This window comes from Fringilla coelebs (assembly GCF_963513975.1).
Source record: "Fringilla coelebs genome assembly, chromosome: 17".
In the NCBI taxonomy this organism is placed as follows: domain Eukaryota; kingdom Metazoa; phylum Chordata; class Aves; order Passeriformes; family Fringillidae; genus Fringilla; species Fringilla coelebs.
This window is the reverse complement of record NC_140043.1, coordinates 13,185,691-13,203,324: the sequence shown is the minus strand read 5'-3', so window position 1 is coordinate 13,203,324 and position 17,634 is coordinate 13,185,691. Positions and strand designations below refer to the sequence as shown.

At 44.5% G+C, this 17,634-nt stretch overlaps 1 protein-coding gene across 1 annotated transcript; it reads left to right on the top strand.

The window, feature by feature from the left end:
• The first annotated feature begins 487 nt into the window (after window positions 1-487).
• On the top strand, window positions 488-14,385 carry VPS37B (VPS37B subunit of ESCRT-I). Its single transcript, XM_084217224.1, has 4 exons — window positions 488-617; window positions 8,215-8,386; window positions 8,982-9,064; window positions 10,193-14,385. Exons 1-4 carry the CDS (start codon window positions 513-515, stop codon window positions 10,691-10,693), a joined length of 861 nt encoding a protein of 286 aa, XP_084073350.1. The 5' UTR covers window positions 488-512; the 3' UTR covers window positions 10,694-14,385.
• The last annotated feature ends 3,249 nt before the right edge of the window (window positions 14,386-17,634 follow it).

Here is a 17,634-nt window from a genome sequence, read left to right as displayed (position 1 = left end):
GAAGGTGGTGATCGGTCACAAGCTGTACTCGATGATCTCACAGGTCTTTTCCAACCTCAGTGACCGACCCCTCGGGACTCCGAGCGCCTCACGTGAGCGCAGCACACAAAGCTCGCTCTGTGCGGGGCTCTGCTCATGGAGGGGCTTCACCCCCTCACAGGGGCTTCCCTCACAGAGCCCTCGAGGGGTTTCACCCCCTCACAGGGGCTCCCCCCACGGACACCTCGAGGGGCTTCACCCCCTCACAGGGACTCCCCTCACGGACCCCTCGAGGGGCTTCACCCCCTCACAGGGGCTCCCCTCAGCCCGGGCCCACTCAGCCCCGGCGGCCCCCCTCCCCAGGCCCCTTTGGTTCCGTCCAGCAGCGCCCCCCTCCCGCCGCGCAGCCCCCGTGGTACGCCCCGACACGCCCCCCCGGCAGGGGGCGCTGAGGGCGGTGCCCGCCGGGCCGGGGCGAGACCGCGGCGGCACTTCCGGTCCGGGGCCGGGGCGGGAACGGCGGCGGGGCCGGGATGGCGCTGGACGCGCGGCGCCTGGAGGCGCTGAGCCTGCAGGAGCTCAGCGCGCTGCTGGACGACGAGGAGCAGCTCCAGGACATGGCCCGCGAGATGGAAGAGGTGAGGGGCTGCCTCATACTCCCCGGCCGCGCGGCCTCTCCTCGGGCCGCCCCCCTCAGCCCGCCGGGTACCCGGTGCCGCTCGGTGTGGGGCGTTCGTGACTCCCCGCTCCCCGGAGCCGCCGGGCGGTCTCGGCCCCGCCGTGGAGCTGCCGGTGCGTGAGGAGCCCCGGGGGCTGCGGGAAGCGCTGCCGGTCCCTGCCTTGCTCCCCCTTCGCTGCCGCCCCCGGCCCTCGCTCTCCCGGCCCCGGCCCTCCGGCCTTTTGTTCGCCGGCCCCCGGCGGGGCGATCGGTGCCCGCTGGGTGCCGTGCGAGGGGTGAGGGCTCGGCGGGCTGAAAACGCGAAATTAAATGAATTTCAACCGCTGAATTAGGAGACAGTGACGGCCCGGAGGTGGGATCAGCTTTTCCGTTCGCACAGCCCTTGTTTTGTGCCTTGGCCGTGGTGAAGGATTTTGCCAGGGTGAATTCAAAACAATGTGAAAGAGATTTCTGTGTGCCTCGGTTGGTATGCCGGGCGCAGCCAGGGCTGTCAGGCTTTTCTGCTGCTTGTTTTGCCTATTTGAAGTGTCTTTGTCAGTGCATCGGGCTCTAAGTCGGGCTTTTGGATCTGTGATTGTTAAAATAGGAGCCTGTTTTCTTCCTCTGGCTGTGGTTGTCTTTAACTGGTTTTTCTATGTGCCAGTGGACACAGGGTGTTTCAGTTCAGATATGAGACTGTTCTGGGTTTATTTGGTCACAGATGTCCCTGAAAGAATCTTACTCTTAGTCAGATAAGAGCAAATAAGATGAAACTATATGTATGAAAAGTTTAAAAGAAAAAAATGTGCTCTGCTTCTCTGGGTCCTGTATTTATTTTTTTTTTTTTTTTTGTTTGTTTGTTTGTTTTCTTGAATTAGAGGACAAAAGCCTCAGGAGAAGGAAAACAGTGGCAACATGTTCTTGAGAAAGAAGCTTAAGTTTATTAAGTAAAATCAATTATAATTGTGTTCTCTCGAACTAAGATTCTGGCCCTTTTGGTGCTCCTGAGGAAATTGTTCTGGATCACCTCTAGCCAAATTATCAGAGTATTACACATGGAGAGGCCCACTGAAGGCTGGGGCTGAGTTGATGAGGTGTCCTGGGGAATTTATTTGCTGTATTATGCAACAATTTGGATTTTGAACTTTGTGCAAGCCTATATTTTGAGAACTTAGAAGAAACAGACGGTGCTGTGGAAAGTAGAACATGCAGAGAGCTCTTGGTTTGCTGGGAGCAGGAGCACCCTGCTGAATAAAACCTATTTAAGGAAACTCAGCAGGTTATAATGGGCTGAACTTGGTGGAGATGTGAAGGGGTGCAGTGCTGCTGGTTCCAGAGTGACCCCTGATAAAGGATGTGGGCTCTTTATTATGATTTGTCAGTGTGGACTTAAGACTGTAGGCCAGAAGTGACAGAAAACCTCATGACCTCAGTAGAAAAAATCCTTCCTCAGTACACAACCAGCCCATATTCTCGATTTGACCCTCGGGTTTTCCTCTTTCATTGGCATCTTAAGGCTTTTAAATTGTAGAGTGAAGTTCTGTGGGCCCGAGGGAATATTCTGTGGTGTTTGGAAAGTGTGGCCAGGTTTGGAGGTGCTCAGGCTGTGTGGAAACAGGGCTGTGCTGCTGTCTGCTGTAATCCTCTTTTATTGGATGTGGAGGCTTTTACTGGAGTCTGTTCAACTAGAAATGTGTTTACCCATCTTGGAAGGAATTGGCCATGCTTGAATATTCCTTCCTCCTCCTGTTTTTTGCCTTCACTGAATTGTTTATTGCATGTGCTGCTGAGACCTGAGTTTTCACTGGGAAGTGTGTGGCAGGAAGAGGGAGAGAGGGAAATCCTGAACATTAAGGAGGCACCATGGTGACCTCGCTGCTGCTTGGCTGTCAGTCCATATGTATCCGGGTTGTGGGGTTATTCCAGAGTCCTTAAATTCCTGATTTTACTGTGACATTCCAATTAAATCACGATTCCCAAGTCACTTCTCTGAGGCCACTTGTATTTTCAGTGGCAAAGTTGGTTAAAGCTGATTATTCCACAATTGAAAAAACCCTTTGTTCTCCTTGTTGCAAGGGAAACCCAGCTCAAACCCCAATGTTTTGTTCACAGAGGAGGAGGATTTGGAAAAAACACTTGGCTTTCTTGCTGACAGCTAAAAATAGGCACTTCCAGCCTTAGAGGGAATGTATCCTGTGTGGCATTTGAGCAGGATTTGTGGGGGTGTGTGCCTGTGTGCCACGGGGTGATGTGCTGGCAGAATGTCCTGCACGTGTCCCCAGGTGTGTGACACGGTGGCATCAGGGCTGAGCTGCTGCTTTTCCTGTCTGAGGTTGGGTTTGCAGGGCTTGAACAACGAACTCTTGTCTGCCAGAAAAAGGAAGGAAGCTGCTTGTCTGGTACTCCCAGCCTCCTAAAACTGAGGAGGGCTTTTTTTATCATCTCTCAGGTTGATCTCTGCAGTGCTTGTACAGCATCCGTCTTCATTAAATAGACAATCGCAGGATGGTTTGGGTTGGAAGGGACCTGAAAGATCATTTAGTTCCAAACCCCCTGCCGTGGCAGGGTCATAAAAGTAATTTGTTTATAAAAGTCAGTCTCAGTGAGATAGCCCTAAAAAGCACAGATGAGAGAATTTGTGACCTGACACTGGTGATGATTTGATGAATTTCCCTGCGAAAGTGAATTTTCTTTTTATCTCCTGGAACATTACTTCTGTAGCACTGCAGTATTGTGTTACTGACTGCTAAGGTTCCATGGCCAAAAATTGTTTGCTTTTCAATACCTTGATTATGTGAAATCAAGAAGTCAGAAATGTATTGCCTTCTTCTCATTCCAGCATTTCAGAGTACACTGGCAAGCACAAAAGGAATTTTTTGAGCATAGTCCTTTTCTCAAAAGCTGATTGAACAGATCATGCAGGGCAGAAAGTCCAAGTTAAACTATGTGCATTCATGCCCAGATTTCTTGGATTCCTCCTCCTGTCCTAAAACCACACTGTGCAAGTGGTCATGTTCTTGTTGGCCAAACATGAAATTTAGTTGCAAAGTTAGGAATTAGACTTGGTGACAACTACAGATTTTTCTTTTCTAGCTGAGCATCAAATGAGTAACCTGTCTGTGTCTGATGAGTGCAAATTGCAGTGCTGAGTGTCTTGCCTCTGCAAGAAATGTCTAGGAACTGCAGCTTACCTTCTAAGCTTTATTTTGTCATTTTCAAGTAATCAGAAGAGCTAAATTTAGCCAATCTAATTACTTTGCAGTATGTTTTAATATTTATTACAGAACAGATGTTATTAGGGGGCGTATTATTATTCACCAGTCCTTGATGAAAAGCACTCCTAAATCTTCTGTAAAAGAAGTCTCTTCTCCTACTCTGCACCTGTCAGCTCCTGTTTCAGGGGTTAATTTGACACTCCAAGTGTGCATCTTTATACATCCACAGTGTGACTGCATATTTTCTTCTTAATTTGCAAGTATGTGTAAGTGAAAGAGAATGTGGGAATGGTAGAGGCTGGAGAAATCTAAAACTACCACGGATGTGTCCTATGTCTAAAGCAATTAAAACGGTGCCACACAAAGCTGCTTTTTATTTATAGCTCCTTAAGAGACTTTTTCTCGAAGGTACCAAGAGACTCCTCTCTGTGGTGCTGGCCAGAGCAAGCTTATAATTATAGCAGCTCTTGATGGGCTTTGTGGGTAGTCAGGATTGCTCAGTTTCTCAGGAGGCAGCTCCTCTGGGAATGTGCTTTTGGATGAACCAGGGTGACGCTTCTCAGAGATGCTTTACACAAATAACTCCTGCTGCAAACCATTATTTTGGAGTAAGAGATCAACATTTATAGTATGAATGTTGCTAAGCTAGTACTAGTTCTGGTTTAATTTTATCCAGCTTTTTTTTTTTCTTTTTTTAAAAGTGGGATGAAACAAAGCTGCAGTTCATAAAAGTAGTAGACTCTAAATTCCCAAAAGCAGTTGCTGCTGCCTGCTCTTGGAAATGCTCATTAAATAAATCCTTGAGTAAAATTATTCAAATTATGGCCATTAAAGAAATTCATTTTTTGAGCAGCTGAAGTTTTGCAGTGCTGCATAAACCGTGACTTCTGTTTTTAATAACCTTTGTGTGTCCATGGCTTCATTTTCTTGCAGCACAGTTTGGTGTTGAGTGCTCTGCTCAGGAGTGAGCAATCCTTGTACCATGAAAATCCCCTTATAAGCAGCTCAATATGGTTGCCCCATTTGTCCCATTCAGAATTCATAGTGAGAGCTTAGCAGTTATAAAAAAAAAAAGAAGTCATATTCTCCTTAATATTGTCCTGTCTCACTGTGTCTCATGATTCTGACTGGTATTTTCATCTGGTTTCAGATTAACATTTCCTGCCTGTTGAAGTGCTCATGACCTCAAGAGTCTTGTTAGGAATTCTGCTGGACTCCCATGCTCCTGACTTTTATCTCTAAATAACTTTTTTCCTCACACTTCCAGTGGGCAGGTGAACAACCAGTGCAGGAGCAGTTCCCTGCTAAAGCACATTTTTGTCACACGTGACAACAAAATACCTTTTGTTGGATTTATTCCTTCCCCAGCCTTTGTCTTGGGCTTGTGGAGAGCTGTGAATGGATGCTGAAAGCATGCTTTGTGCTGCACTGATAATCTTAATAGACTGCTCATGCTGGACTGTGCATTAGACCCTTGGATGATTTTGCAGCTGTTAATTTTTTTTTTTTGGTAGTTTTAAATTACTCATTTTTAAAAAGCTTTTCTGCAGCACTCTTTATGCAGACTTGACAGTGCTTGCTTTCTGATTCCTTGAATTAACTTCCAGTTGTAGTGGAACAGTTGCTGTAAGGTTTTTGCACAGCCCTTAACATCAGTGACAGATTGTTCTGGTTTATAGATTGTGACTGTATTCGAGTTGCATTGCTCTGGGATTGTGTCTGTTCTGTTTGTGAAATAGAACTCGCAGACTTCAAAATTCTTTCAGTGACATGAAATATTTCAATGTCCTAAAACGAGTGGATGGGTCTTCACCAACTCCTCCTTAAGTTTCAATAAACATCATTCCTGAGTTTGCTTTGTATCTGTGGAACTGGTTCTTCTCATGGTTTTGGGTGAGATTCAAGTTTCTCATCTCTCCAAGGGTGCATTGTTAAAAGAATTTTGACATAGACCAATGCTGGAAGTGAAGACTTCAGGAGTGACATTTTAATTCATCATTAAGTGTCAATTACTATTTTTTATCAACTTCTGTTAGAACAAAGATGTCCTTCTCAGAAATGCTCTAATATGGAGAAAGTTAAGTCCTGTGTAATTTCAAGCACTATAACTTAAAGTACAGTTACAAGTACCTTAACTTCATCAGTTTAAAACAAGTATTTTTAAGACTTCTGCTAAAGCTTTGTCTAGTCCATAATTATTAGATATCAGATGCAAAGGACAGGATGTCATTTTGCCTTAGAGGTCAGCAGGTCACATTAATCACGTTTTTCTTATTTTTGCAAGTCAGATACATCATGTCATAGTGGTATTTACTCATCTCCACACATTTGAAATGATTTAAAAGTAAAGTTATTCAGCAGATCGTGATGAAAGGTTGGGAATTTGTGGCTTCTTCCTCCTGTCTGGTCCTGTTGAGAAATATTCTGACACTTGAGGCAGGGACAACATCACAAAAGTCTCATCTGACTTTAGGAAGCCTTTTCTTATTCTGTTTATTTGGAGTTCTACCTCCTCCTCTTTACTATAAATGATTATAGTAAAAGCTTAATTTTCTTGGTATTTGTGCTCTTGAAAGGCTTACAGGTTTGTGTCCACTGGCTTTTTCTCTGCCCTGAGTAAAGGTACATCTTCTCATCCTAAAAGAGAGATCAAAGTTCACTCATTAAACTGCTCTCTCCTGACTGACTGTGCTCCTGCTTTGACATGAGAACATCAGCCTCCCAAGCAGTGAAAATACTGAATTTGCTGTGAGGAAGTAGTGAGCTCATTGAAATGGTGAAAGAGGCACCAGAACCCATCAATCTTTTTGCACACAGTTTTCCTTGGCTGGCAGTTCAGGAGGCAGCCAGTAACAAGGCTTGTGGGGATGGCAGGGGTTGGTAAGAGTGGGATGCCATTAATTAAGCTGTTAAACCTTGTGTATTTTAGTTCCCTTCATAATTCTTTTTTATAAAATGTAAATAGGGGGACTTCAGCTTTCTGAAAGCAACAGTCCTAACTGGATCATATTATATGAGAATAAACAAATGGAAACCAGTTTAATTTAAATGATTTTGCATTAGATTCAAAAGTAAGAAGAGAACTTTCTTTTTATCCTTTAAAAAGATCCACATTGAACATAAGCATAGTGCTGGATGCTTCTTTAGGCTTGAGGAAACAAAACAATATTGAAAGTGTAATTTCTGAATTTCACAATTTGGAGTGAAATTGGGATTGATGTAGAATTTAGGACTCTGCATTATCCTTGGTGGTTGTTGTTGGGTTTTTAAGGGATTTGGCAAGAACAGGGTGAGAGTGAAGCTTTGGTTTTTGATGAGCAATATTTGGGGACAGAAGTGTTTAAGTAGCAAGTTTGGAATTTAGGAGATTAAAGTAGCATATAAATATTGCAAAAGGAAGTAATTGTTCTCAAAGACAGCTGCTGTGCTTGGAAAAACACCTGAATTTTGATGCTGACCTTTTCTGGGGCTGTTAAACAGCTCATTTGGGTTTCCTCTTTTCCTGTTTGTGGGGTGTGGCTCTGTGTCCACCCAGAAGTGTGGCAGGAGCAAGGTCTGTGCTGCTGTTTGCAGGGCTGTAAGTGGGAGCAGCTGCAGCTGAACAGGGATGACCTGGACAAGAGGGAACACATGGATGCAGGAGGTCACAAAAATGTGCCAAATTTCTGTTGGTTTTGAAGGCAGCTCAATAGACTTAGTCTGTTGTGCCCTGGGAGGACTATTCCACTTGTTGATTCAGCCTGAGAATCTGAAATCAAATCCCTTGGTTGGTTGGGTTTTTTTCCCCCCTTTTGATGTCTGAATATTTTAGTGAATCTGATGTGACACCCAGGGCAGACTTCTCCAAACACTCAGCTCTCCCAGAGCTCCTGAAGGCTCTCTTGATAAACTCGTGTTCATGTGTGAGTGTGAGCAAACTGGAATCTGGCTGAATCTTGGGTGTGTGAGAATTGTAATTTTTTCTTTAGGCTAGGAACTGTTAAGCAGAAGGATTAAACTGAAAAAAATGAAGGTTTTGGCGTTAATCCAGGATTGGTGTGACACAGTTGGGGAAGAATCTTCTGGAGAAGGAACAGTCACGATGCAATCCTTATTTTTTACACATTAACAAGATAAGGGATGATATTCTTCTGCACTCATTGTATCTCACTGCTGGAATTCAGATTTTTTCAAGAACTGTTGCTTTATCTGTCGATTTTCATCATTTGTTCATCAGTTGCAGGTCCAATGCCACAGCACTAATTCTTACATAGTTCTGTTATTTATTTATAAGTTTTCAAAGTCTCATTTTGTCTTGCTTAATAATTTCACTGTCATTTCACACACTTTTCTTTTTTGTTGTTGTTTTTCATTTATATCCAGGCCCAAAATGTTCAGCACAGCAAGGACATGACTCTTGCCAGCAACCGCAGTCTGGCAGAGGGAAATCTCTTGTACCAGCCAAAGTTGGAGTCTCTAAAATCAAATTTAACTGAGAAATATCAAGAGCTGCAAGTTCTTTTTGAAGCATACCAGATAAAGAAAACAAAACTAGGTAACAGTGGCTGTTGACAATTATGATTTGCTGTTTTTTAAGTGAATGTAAATCTGTTGCCTGTTTGTTGTTTGGTTTTTGGTATCTCATTTTTAGCTGTGTGAATTAGGGTACAAAGTGAACTGTCATTCTTGTGTAGTGCTGAAATAGATCACACTTCTGATGATTTATTAAGTGACTGTCACACCTAGTAACAGATACTGTGGATTCTTCCTGTTACCTTCCTGTTCTTGACCTACTCTTCTCTAAATTATCCACTTCAGTTACTTTGCTAAAGAGCAAAACACTCGGAATTTTTAGTGACTATTTATAAATCAAAAGGAATATTACATGTAACTTTCATACTGAATTATATTGCACATCTGATACTGCACTTGCTGAAGTGCTTTCAATATTATAAATATATAATTGGAATTAAATTTCAGCTCTTAGCACTCTGACAATATTCCTGAACTTGTGAATATATTTCTGACTGTGCATCCCCCTGTGTACAGCTGCAGTGTGCTGGCTGTGCAGATGTGCCTTGGAGGTTGTTGTGTAGTTCCAAGTTACTTAGAGCCTGCTCTCATTTTCTGTCCTTCCTGTGCCTTTGCAGACAGACAATCCAGTAATGCTTCCCTGGAGACCCTGCTGGCACTGCTGCAGACTGAGGGGGCCAAGATTGAGGAAGACACAGAGGTAATGACAGAACTCCCCAATTCTGCCACTTCCACCCATTGCCAGAACCTTCCAGTGTCCATGGCTGCAGTGCTGAGCCCAGCATGTGACAGATTTAGGAGTAGTTTTAAGAATATGGTCTTGTCTCTGCTTTGAGCTTCAGAAAACAGCTATTTGATTCCAGCAATTTTATTTCTTTTTTACCTGAGTAATTTTTTACTCTCGACATCTCTGAAGTTCAAGAGAGAAAGTGCTCCTTTTTAGAAAAGATAGGCAAACCCTCTTAGTTCCTTGGCTGTGCCTTGAGACTTGTAGAGTTTAAAATGTGGCATCTTTTTTCAATGGGATTTGCCTGGTACATGTATTACTTCATAATAAATGTCAATTAGTGGCCTAATAGAAAAACCTGTGCCTGTGCTGCTTTTCCTCCAGTGTTTCTGGTGAAATATTCATTGTGCTCTCAGTGTGTCTGTGCAGGTGCCAGTGGTCACCACTTGCTGACACACAAGTGCTTGAAGGGTGGTGTGACTTCAGAATAATGGGAGTGTTTGGTTTTGTTTGCTGATTTGCATGCAGGCATTTTCTGTAATTAATCAGGAGAAAAAAAATGTGCTTATTGGCCTTGAGTTGTGATCGTAAAAAGACGTTCCCAGGACAAGCTGAATTTTGTGATTTTATGTTTGTTCAGCTCTCAGTTATTAAATATCTTGTACCCAAAGCCACAAGTAAGGGTGAGTCTTAAGCCTGACTTAGCAATAATCTCTGTGCTGAGTCTCACAGAGTTCCCAGTGTTTCTGTTGGCATTCAAGCAGCACTGAGCTGAGCTGTAATTCAGCTTAGCTGGCAATCTGGGAAGCTGCTGGACTTGGTTTGTTCCCATCTCTGGTGATCAGGGGAATGCTCAGAGCAAGATTCATATGTTTTTATTGCTGTTACTTCAGTATAAATTTATGCAAAAGTGATATTTAACTCTCAGTGCTTCTGAGTAATAAGTAACTCAAAGTTCTGCTCAGAATTCTTCAGTATGCCAGTCATCTTCCATATGCCAGCTGGAAATTCACAGGCAAAATGCTGCTATTTTTGGGATGTGAGCCATTTAGATTCTCTTGCAGTAGGCTGTTTCCTAAGAGAATGTTCTGTATTTGACAGAATATGGCAGAAAGGTTCCTTGATGGTGAAATACCACTGGATTCCTTCATCGACGAGTACCAGAGCAAGAGGAAGCTGGCTCACCTGCGCCGGGTGAAGATCGAGAAGCTGCAGGAAATGGTGCTGAAGGGACAGAGACTTCCTCAGGTTCAGCCGCCGGCACAGCCCAGGGCAGCCGAGCCCGCCGCAGCCCCCGCCGATCCCTACAAGGATGCGAACCCTCCTCCCTCGGTGGTGCCGCGGCGGATCCCGCCCCCTCCGCCCGTCTCGGGCCCGGCCGGACGCTTCCCCACTCCCTTCACGGCCGCCATGGGCTCAGGACCAGCTCTTCCTTACCCCGGTGCTCCGTACCCGCCTCTCCCGCCGCGGCCGGGAGCAGCTCAGCCCGTGAGCCAGGCGCCCCAGCCGGGATGCCCGGCTCAGTTTGTGCCACCCTATCCTCCACCTCTTCCCCAGAGACCACCTCGCCTTCCTCCACATCCTGGCTTTATCCTCCAGTAAATATTTGGGTGCGCCTGACTTTTGTATTGGTGCTTATATTTCCTTTTCCCCCATCAGAGACTTGCTGTAGGCAATGGGAAGCCTCTGTTCTTTGCACAATGGAGCACAAAGGCCAAGCTGTGGCACAGAGGTTTGCAATTTTTTTGCTAAATGTGATGATGTTTGTTTGCAAAGGTCAGCGGTGACGAGGTTTTCCTAGGAAGGTGATGAGTCTAAATTCTGTAAGTCCATCAAATTGGGAAGGCACTGGCAGTGGATTTGGTGGTGTTACAGAGTCACGCCCTGAATTCCTCAGTGGTGGTAGATCAGCATCCTCCTGTGTTCTGATGTATTCCCCTGGCAGCTGGATGGATGTGTGGAAAATGGGGGGCTGGTTGTCCCTCTGAGGAATTCTGTGACAGTGTTGGGATGGTAACAACCATATCTGATGCTGGGCAGGGGGTGTGCACAGCACCCCCCTCAGCATCCTTTGCATCCAGGCCCAGGTGCACGTTGTTTTCAGAGCTCACTGAGCTGAAACTCCTGTCAGATCGTCTTGGGGGGTTTTAGACAGGGAGAAGGACAAGAGTTTCATTTCTGCATTTCAGTTGTTACCTTAGACAGTGTATAATCAAAGTAGGCACTACTCCCACTCCTAAATAGCTTGATACCCTCAAAGTCCTGGTCTCTTGAAATGAAACTAAACTGTTTGTAGAGCCAGTTTAGGGTTTTATAGACACTTTACCAGGCAGTTTTATTTCCTTGCCTATTAAGACTCTTTCTAACAGTTGGTTTTTCTCTCCTTTTCCACACCTTGGATACAGAAATGATTTTTTTTTACACAGGTGCTTAGCTTTTGCTACCATGTGATTCCAGGAATCTAGGCAGGGTATTTTCTTAATCAAATACTGGATTTTCACATGTAATTGCCCACTTGAATTTCCACAATTTCATTTTATCCCTTAACTCTGTCTCTCCCTTGGCAGAACTACTTTTAACTTTCCCATTGTGTTTAGTTTTGCAGTTTGGGGCATGTGTATCTATCTCGAATTTGCAGTTAATGTTTCTCTGCAAGTAGGCAAAAAAGAAAAGCCTTTTGAAGTTCATGGTGGCTGTTTGCATCTTACAGGATCTGTTCTTGACTTCTGCCACTGGAAGGGAGAGGCTTTTTAGGGCAGCTCAGATTTCACTCTCGATGTGACTCTTGAAGCCTAAGGTACAGACACATGCTGGTATTTTAATCCAGCACTGGGGGAGGCAGATTTGAACCCCTGTTGTTTGCACAGAATGTGTCTGTGAATTTGTTATCAATCAGTCCAGAATCTGTCAAAGCCCCTGGTTATTTCAGTTATTTTGGTATCACTGTGCTGGAATGCACTGCATTGTTTGGAAGTTTGTACTACAAACATCAGTCAGAATAGAATATCTTTTCTTTTTTTCTTTATGTAAGACCTGGATTGTCCCTTAATCATTTCCTCTGGAGTGTGCTGGTTAGCAAATACTAATCTGAAATTAAGCTCATAACAGGAAGCTCTCGATTCTGAAAATAAGAAAATGGTCATTTGGCTTGTTTGCCTTCTGCAGACAAAGGCGGAAGGTTGGTCAGTGTTCCTGGCATCTGAACCAATTCCCCAGTGGAAGTCTGGCAAGTTTTTATAGATGGGGGATTTTGTGAAGCAATGTCCATTGGATTTGTTTGCAAAGTGTGTTTTTTCTGTAATCTAGTGATGGTACAGGATGTGGTTGTTTTGTTGTTTTTTTTTTTTTTAATAGTGTGATATCTTTTCTTGGTATTATTTTCTCACTGAAGCTTTGTATAAGCATGGTTAACTATGACTCGTTTCAAAGTAACTTTGCTGTGCTGTTAGTGCTGGTATTTGGGTGGCAGCTGTTGTATCTGGATGCTAAACATGAGTCTGCTGTAGAAATGGTTTGTGTCCTAGACAGAATTAAAGTGGGTGAGGGCTACCAGGGTGGTGTCTGAGTGCAGAAATTCATACTTTGAGCCTGCTACACAAAAACTCTACAACACTCCCAATTCAGTTTTACTGAGATTTCATAAAAACAACCAGGTATATTTTACACTTATCAGGTGCCAACTTTTTCTCTGAGGGTTGGAAGTCCTCAGAAGTGATGGGGGTGATGGATAAGTGTATGGTGAATTTGCACTGCATTTTATGTATCAGACTTTATTGGTATTAGTAGTCCAGAAATATTTTTACTACTTGTTAAATCTTCTGTCTTTTGGTAACTTTTGTGATAACAATGACCTTTCAGGGATACTTTATCTAAAAACAACCTCTTGTGCACACTAAATACAGACAAAGCTAATGCAATTTTTTTGTCTGGAAGCAAAACAATGCATTATTGCATATGCATGTGGCTGATGTGCCTTAGGATCACTACTTGTGATTGTAATTCTAGGATACTAGCATTTTTATCATTTGAATGGCCATTGCTTAACTCTAATTTAAGGGCTCTTTGGGAGCACTGACTTTTACAAAAACTGACCCTCATACTTCAGAAAAAAACAGCTGTATCTGCTATTTGTAAGCTTATAGTTGCCTTCACTGATGGGTAAGTTTGAACGTAGCTGATGTAACTAATGTGATGTTTCAGTTATTGCAAGCTCATAACTGAAGTCCAACTGCTCATGGAAAAGTTTTGCCATTAATTTTGTGTGTGTGTGCACACAAACTGTAAATATTTACTTGACTGCTGGTGATGTTTAAGGGTAAAGGAGAAGAATGACTGTGGAAAGCTGTTCAGTCCTTTCAGCAACAAATCTGACGAAACACTAACCTGGCAAGAGCTGTGTCAGTGCTTTCAACCTGTTGCCCTTCAACAGCTTCTCCTGTTCTGTTATAGCTAATGAATTAATTCTGCTCTGGCTAGGATGTTTAGAATTGTACTAATTTGCACTGTTTATAAGATAGTGAGATTAAAATGCCATAGGCAAGCTGAGACTTGAGAGGGGGGGCTCACGATGCTTGCCAAGAAAAAAATAAATATATATATATATATAAAAAAAGGATTTTTGATGTCTGCTACAAATAGCATATACCTCCCCAAAGCGATTGGAGTGGAGAAAAATCCTTTAAATACAATGTGTAACACGGCTTTAGAGTGTTGGTAGCATTGGAAATGCTCTCTTTGGGCAGCATTGTTTGTGCCAGTGTCTCTTGTGCAGTTCTGTGAGTTGGGACTTGGACCTGGGACTGCAGTGAGCAGTTCTGACTCCTGGAGGGTCTCACTGCACTCAGGACTGCCTCCCAGAGAAGGTGGAGTCGTTTGTTCCAGCACAGCTGATGCAGACAGCTCCCCTCGGTACCGCTGGAGGGAACAGGAGCTGCCCGGGGATGCCAGAGGCAGCCGGGCCCTGGCACATCCCCACTGCTGCCCCAGCCTCCACAGCCTCAGCCTCCACCTCTCCTGGGACTTCTCTGCCCTCTCAAACTGGAATCACGACGGAGATGCAGAGCTCAGACCAGCAATTCTTGTACCCCCCCGTGGAGCTGCGTGGTGGACGTGGATTCAGAGGGGGCAGAGTCATCCTGTGCCTGAACAGTTCCTCTGTGTGACCCTGGACTGTCTCAACAAGGGGCAGTTTTATATGCTGAGCAAGTTGTGAACATACAGTGGAGTTGTTTGCATAATAAGTCTTTCTGTTATCTACTGTGTTCTGATTTTAAATAAAATAGCATATCTCTTGGTGTCCTGTCCCTTGTGGCTCCCTTCAGTCGTGGTGCAGTTACGTTAATGATTTTCAACCCTAATGGGGTTTTTTCTGTAGCAACATAAACACAGTTTTTAGGTGGATGTAGAACATAAAATTGCAAAATGCTTTAATTATTCATAGTAAATCTGTTGGCTGTGTTTTTAGTGACTGGATATAATGAGTCCATTTTGTGTGGAGCTCACACAAAAGATGGGTTTGCTCACAGTAGATTTCACATGTTGTAGTCAGGGCAGTGAGGTAGGTGGGCTGTCTGTCAGGTAAAAGCCCTTTGCTTTTCTTCTAATTTCCTACAATTAGCTAGTGGGAATGTTCAGAATCACCTCGAAAGGCTGAAGGGAGAAAGCTTTTCTTTTTTAAGAGAGGAAAATCTTAGATATCAGCCAAGTTGGGAGAAATGAGTCAACCAGAGTTATTTAGGAATATGAGTCAGAGGGCAGAAAAGACCTGATGTAATTTTCTGTGATATCTGTCACTTCAGTAGTGATGTAAAATAGAAATCAGAATGACTGATCAGGGAAGAAATACCCTTTTAAAATTGTTTTTTGATCCCTTCCCTTTGTGGTGGCTGCAGAGATTGGATAACCTTCTGCAGAAAAGGGAGAGTGCAGATGAGGAAAAGCTGCTGTGCTGACTCAGTGCAGGTGGGCGAGGGCAGGGGAAGGTGTTATGTAAAAGCTGCAGCTCTTCAGCTCAGCTCTTCTAAGAATTTGCTCTGTTTTGTGGCTTGAAGAGCTGTGGGACTCCAGCTGTGCCTGTTCCAGCCCTGGGGTTGGTGTCCCCAGAGGTTGTTCTGGCTGGGATTGTTCCCACTGCAAAGGAGCTGTCACCTGCTGGGGTCAGACCTTGCCAGGGAGGGACTCAGGTGCCACTTGGGTGTTGGAAAAAGCGAAATGCCACAAGAAAAAGTGTCTTGTTGGGGACACACTGCAGTGTCCGTGTGGCCTTGGCTTGTCCCTTCCCTGGAGGTGGCTTTGGAGGCTGTGCAGGTCCTTCCCTTGCTCCTGTCATTTGAGTCCTCTCATGCCAGGCTTTTACAGCTTTGCCTCTTCACCTCTCTGAGACTTGGACACCAGGAACTGGGCGTGTTGGTTGAGGGTTTTTGAGGGATTTTGGGTCTCCACTGAAGTTTTAGAGGTGCCCTGCTGAGGCTGTGCCCCAGGACACCTTGTCCCTGCAGGAGGCTGTCCCTGGGCAGCCTGTGCTCCCACTCTCCATTTTTCCCCCTACCTGCAGGACAAATCCAGGCTGCTGAGGCTGGGAGAGGTGCCAGTGCATACCCTGGATCCTGCTGTAAGCTAAAAGCTATGTTTTAAACACTGCTTATTATTTCCAAACCGCTCAAAGGTGCTTTTTCTGCACTCCTGTAGGTGATGAGTAGGAATTATTTTTTCCTTCAAAGCTAAAAATGTTTCCTTCTCACCACACAATCCCACACCTTGCTACGTGCACTAAAAACTGCACATTATTCTAGCAACCACTGTGGGGATGGGCTAATTTTTGAGGGGTTTGTTAGTCCTGGAGGGAACCAGTCACAGAGGATGGGAGGTGACAAAGTTCTCAGCACTGGAATGAGCCCACCTGGCTGAGCAGAAAATGCTGGAAATGCCTTTTGGCCTGGGGTGTGATGTCTCACAAGGTATGAGGGGAATCCAGACCAGCTTTGTATTTTTTTGTTTTTATTTAAACCTGCATACCCATGAAGCATTTGTTAAATGATTTGATTAGCTGGTGCTTCTGGGTTACCCCAGTCATTTTTCTGAGTGGGTCATTCAGGAAATACCATCCTTAAATACTCTGCTGCCCAAACTCAATCTAATTCATGCCTGGTTGGGCACAGCAGAAAAATAACTTTTCTTGCAAAAGGCTGCTTTTTGTGGCTTCAAGGGCTCTTAAAAACATACTTTTGCAGAAGTTTTGTGGCTTGGTTTCTTTACCTGACTTCCTAGAGCCTGCACCAGCCTGTCTCCTATTTGTATGCTTGATTTCAATGCACTTTTTGCCCCCAGTGAACTGACACTTTTGTTTTGCCAGCTTTGCTCTCTGTGCTGCTGTTGCTGAGCTGCAGCTGCTTCGTGTGCTGGTGTTCAAACTAATCTGTGGCCACTGGAGGTTTGGCTGCTGAGGGAGCCAGAGGAGGGCTGTGATAACAGCCTGCTTGAAAGCTGCTTCGAGATAAAATAAACTGCTTCACTCACCTCGGTGGATTATTTCACAACTTGGTTGTTTTCCACTGCTTCTCTTACAGGTACCGAGTAAAATTTGTTCTCAGGAGCACATGGAGTGAAACATCTTCCTCTCCCCACAGCCACAATAATGGTATTTAAAAGTCATTAGCAAATTGGATCCTGCACAACAGGATGTCTTGATGGAACCTCAAAATAAACCTTTGCAGACACAGTTTGTCGTTCTGATGTTTTTGTCAGCTACAAAAAGCAAATGCTTTCCAAAAAAGTATAGGACTGAAGAAAAAAAAATTTAGACTGGACAGTAAGAATAATTTTTTGTACAAAAATTAACTTAGATTACGTTTCAAGTGGTTTATAGAGCTTCTTTTTATTTGTGCTGCTACTTTTTGAGACTTTTGATTATCCAGCCTGGATGGTTTTAAGTAAATCACAGCGTGACAGCAATGGAGGAAAACAAATTCCATTTAGCCACAGCATCAATCTCAAAGCTACATTTTATTTTTGATTCTTGAAATATAACAAATCCTTTAAGTAGGACTGTGGCTGGACTTAGGGTAGTAAGAGTTTAAAAGTTTGGTTAGTCAATATTTCTGGGATGAAATGGGATGGTGTGAGTGGCTGGGTGACGTCAGTCTCCCAGCAAATATAACTTTATCACTGCCTATAAATAGACCTTGAGCTACTGCAGAAAGCACTTCCTTGAGAGAAACCAAACTCGGCGGGGAGCTGGCCCCTGTCACTGCTGTGTCATTGTCACTTGATGTGACAGCAGCCACCCAGGGCTGTGTAAGCCTCTCCCAGGGCAGAGCAGGGAACAAACCTCGGGGCTGGGCTGACCTCAGCAGCACCTGCAGGATCGCAGAGCAGCTGCTCCCTCAGCAGCACTCCAGGGGAGCACCAGAGCCCTCCTGGGCACTGCACTTCGGCCTCACAAGGAGCCCTGGCACTGGGGCCACTGCCCACAACCCCACAAACCTGCCAGGCAGGCTGGGCATGTGCAACCTCAGAAAGCTGCGGCCATCACGAGACTGTTTGGT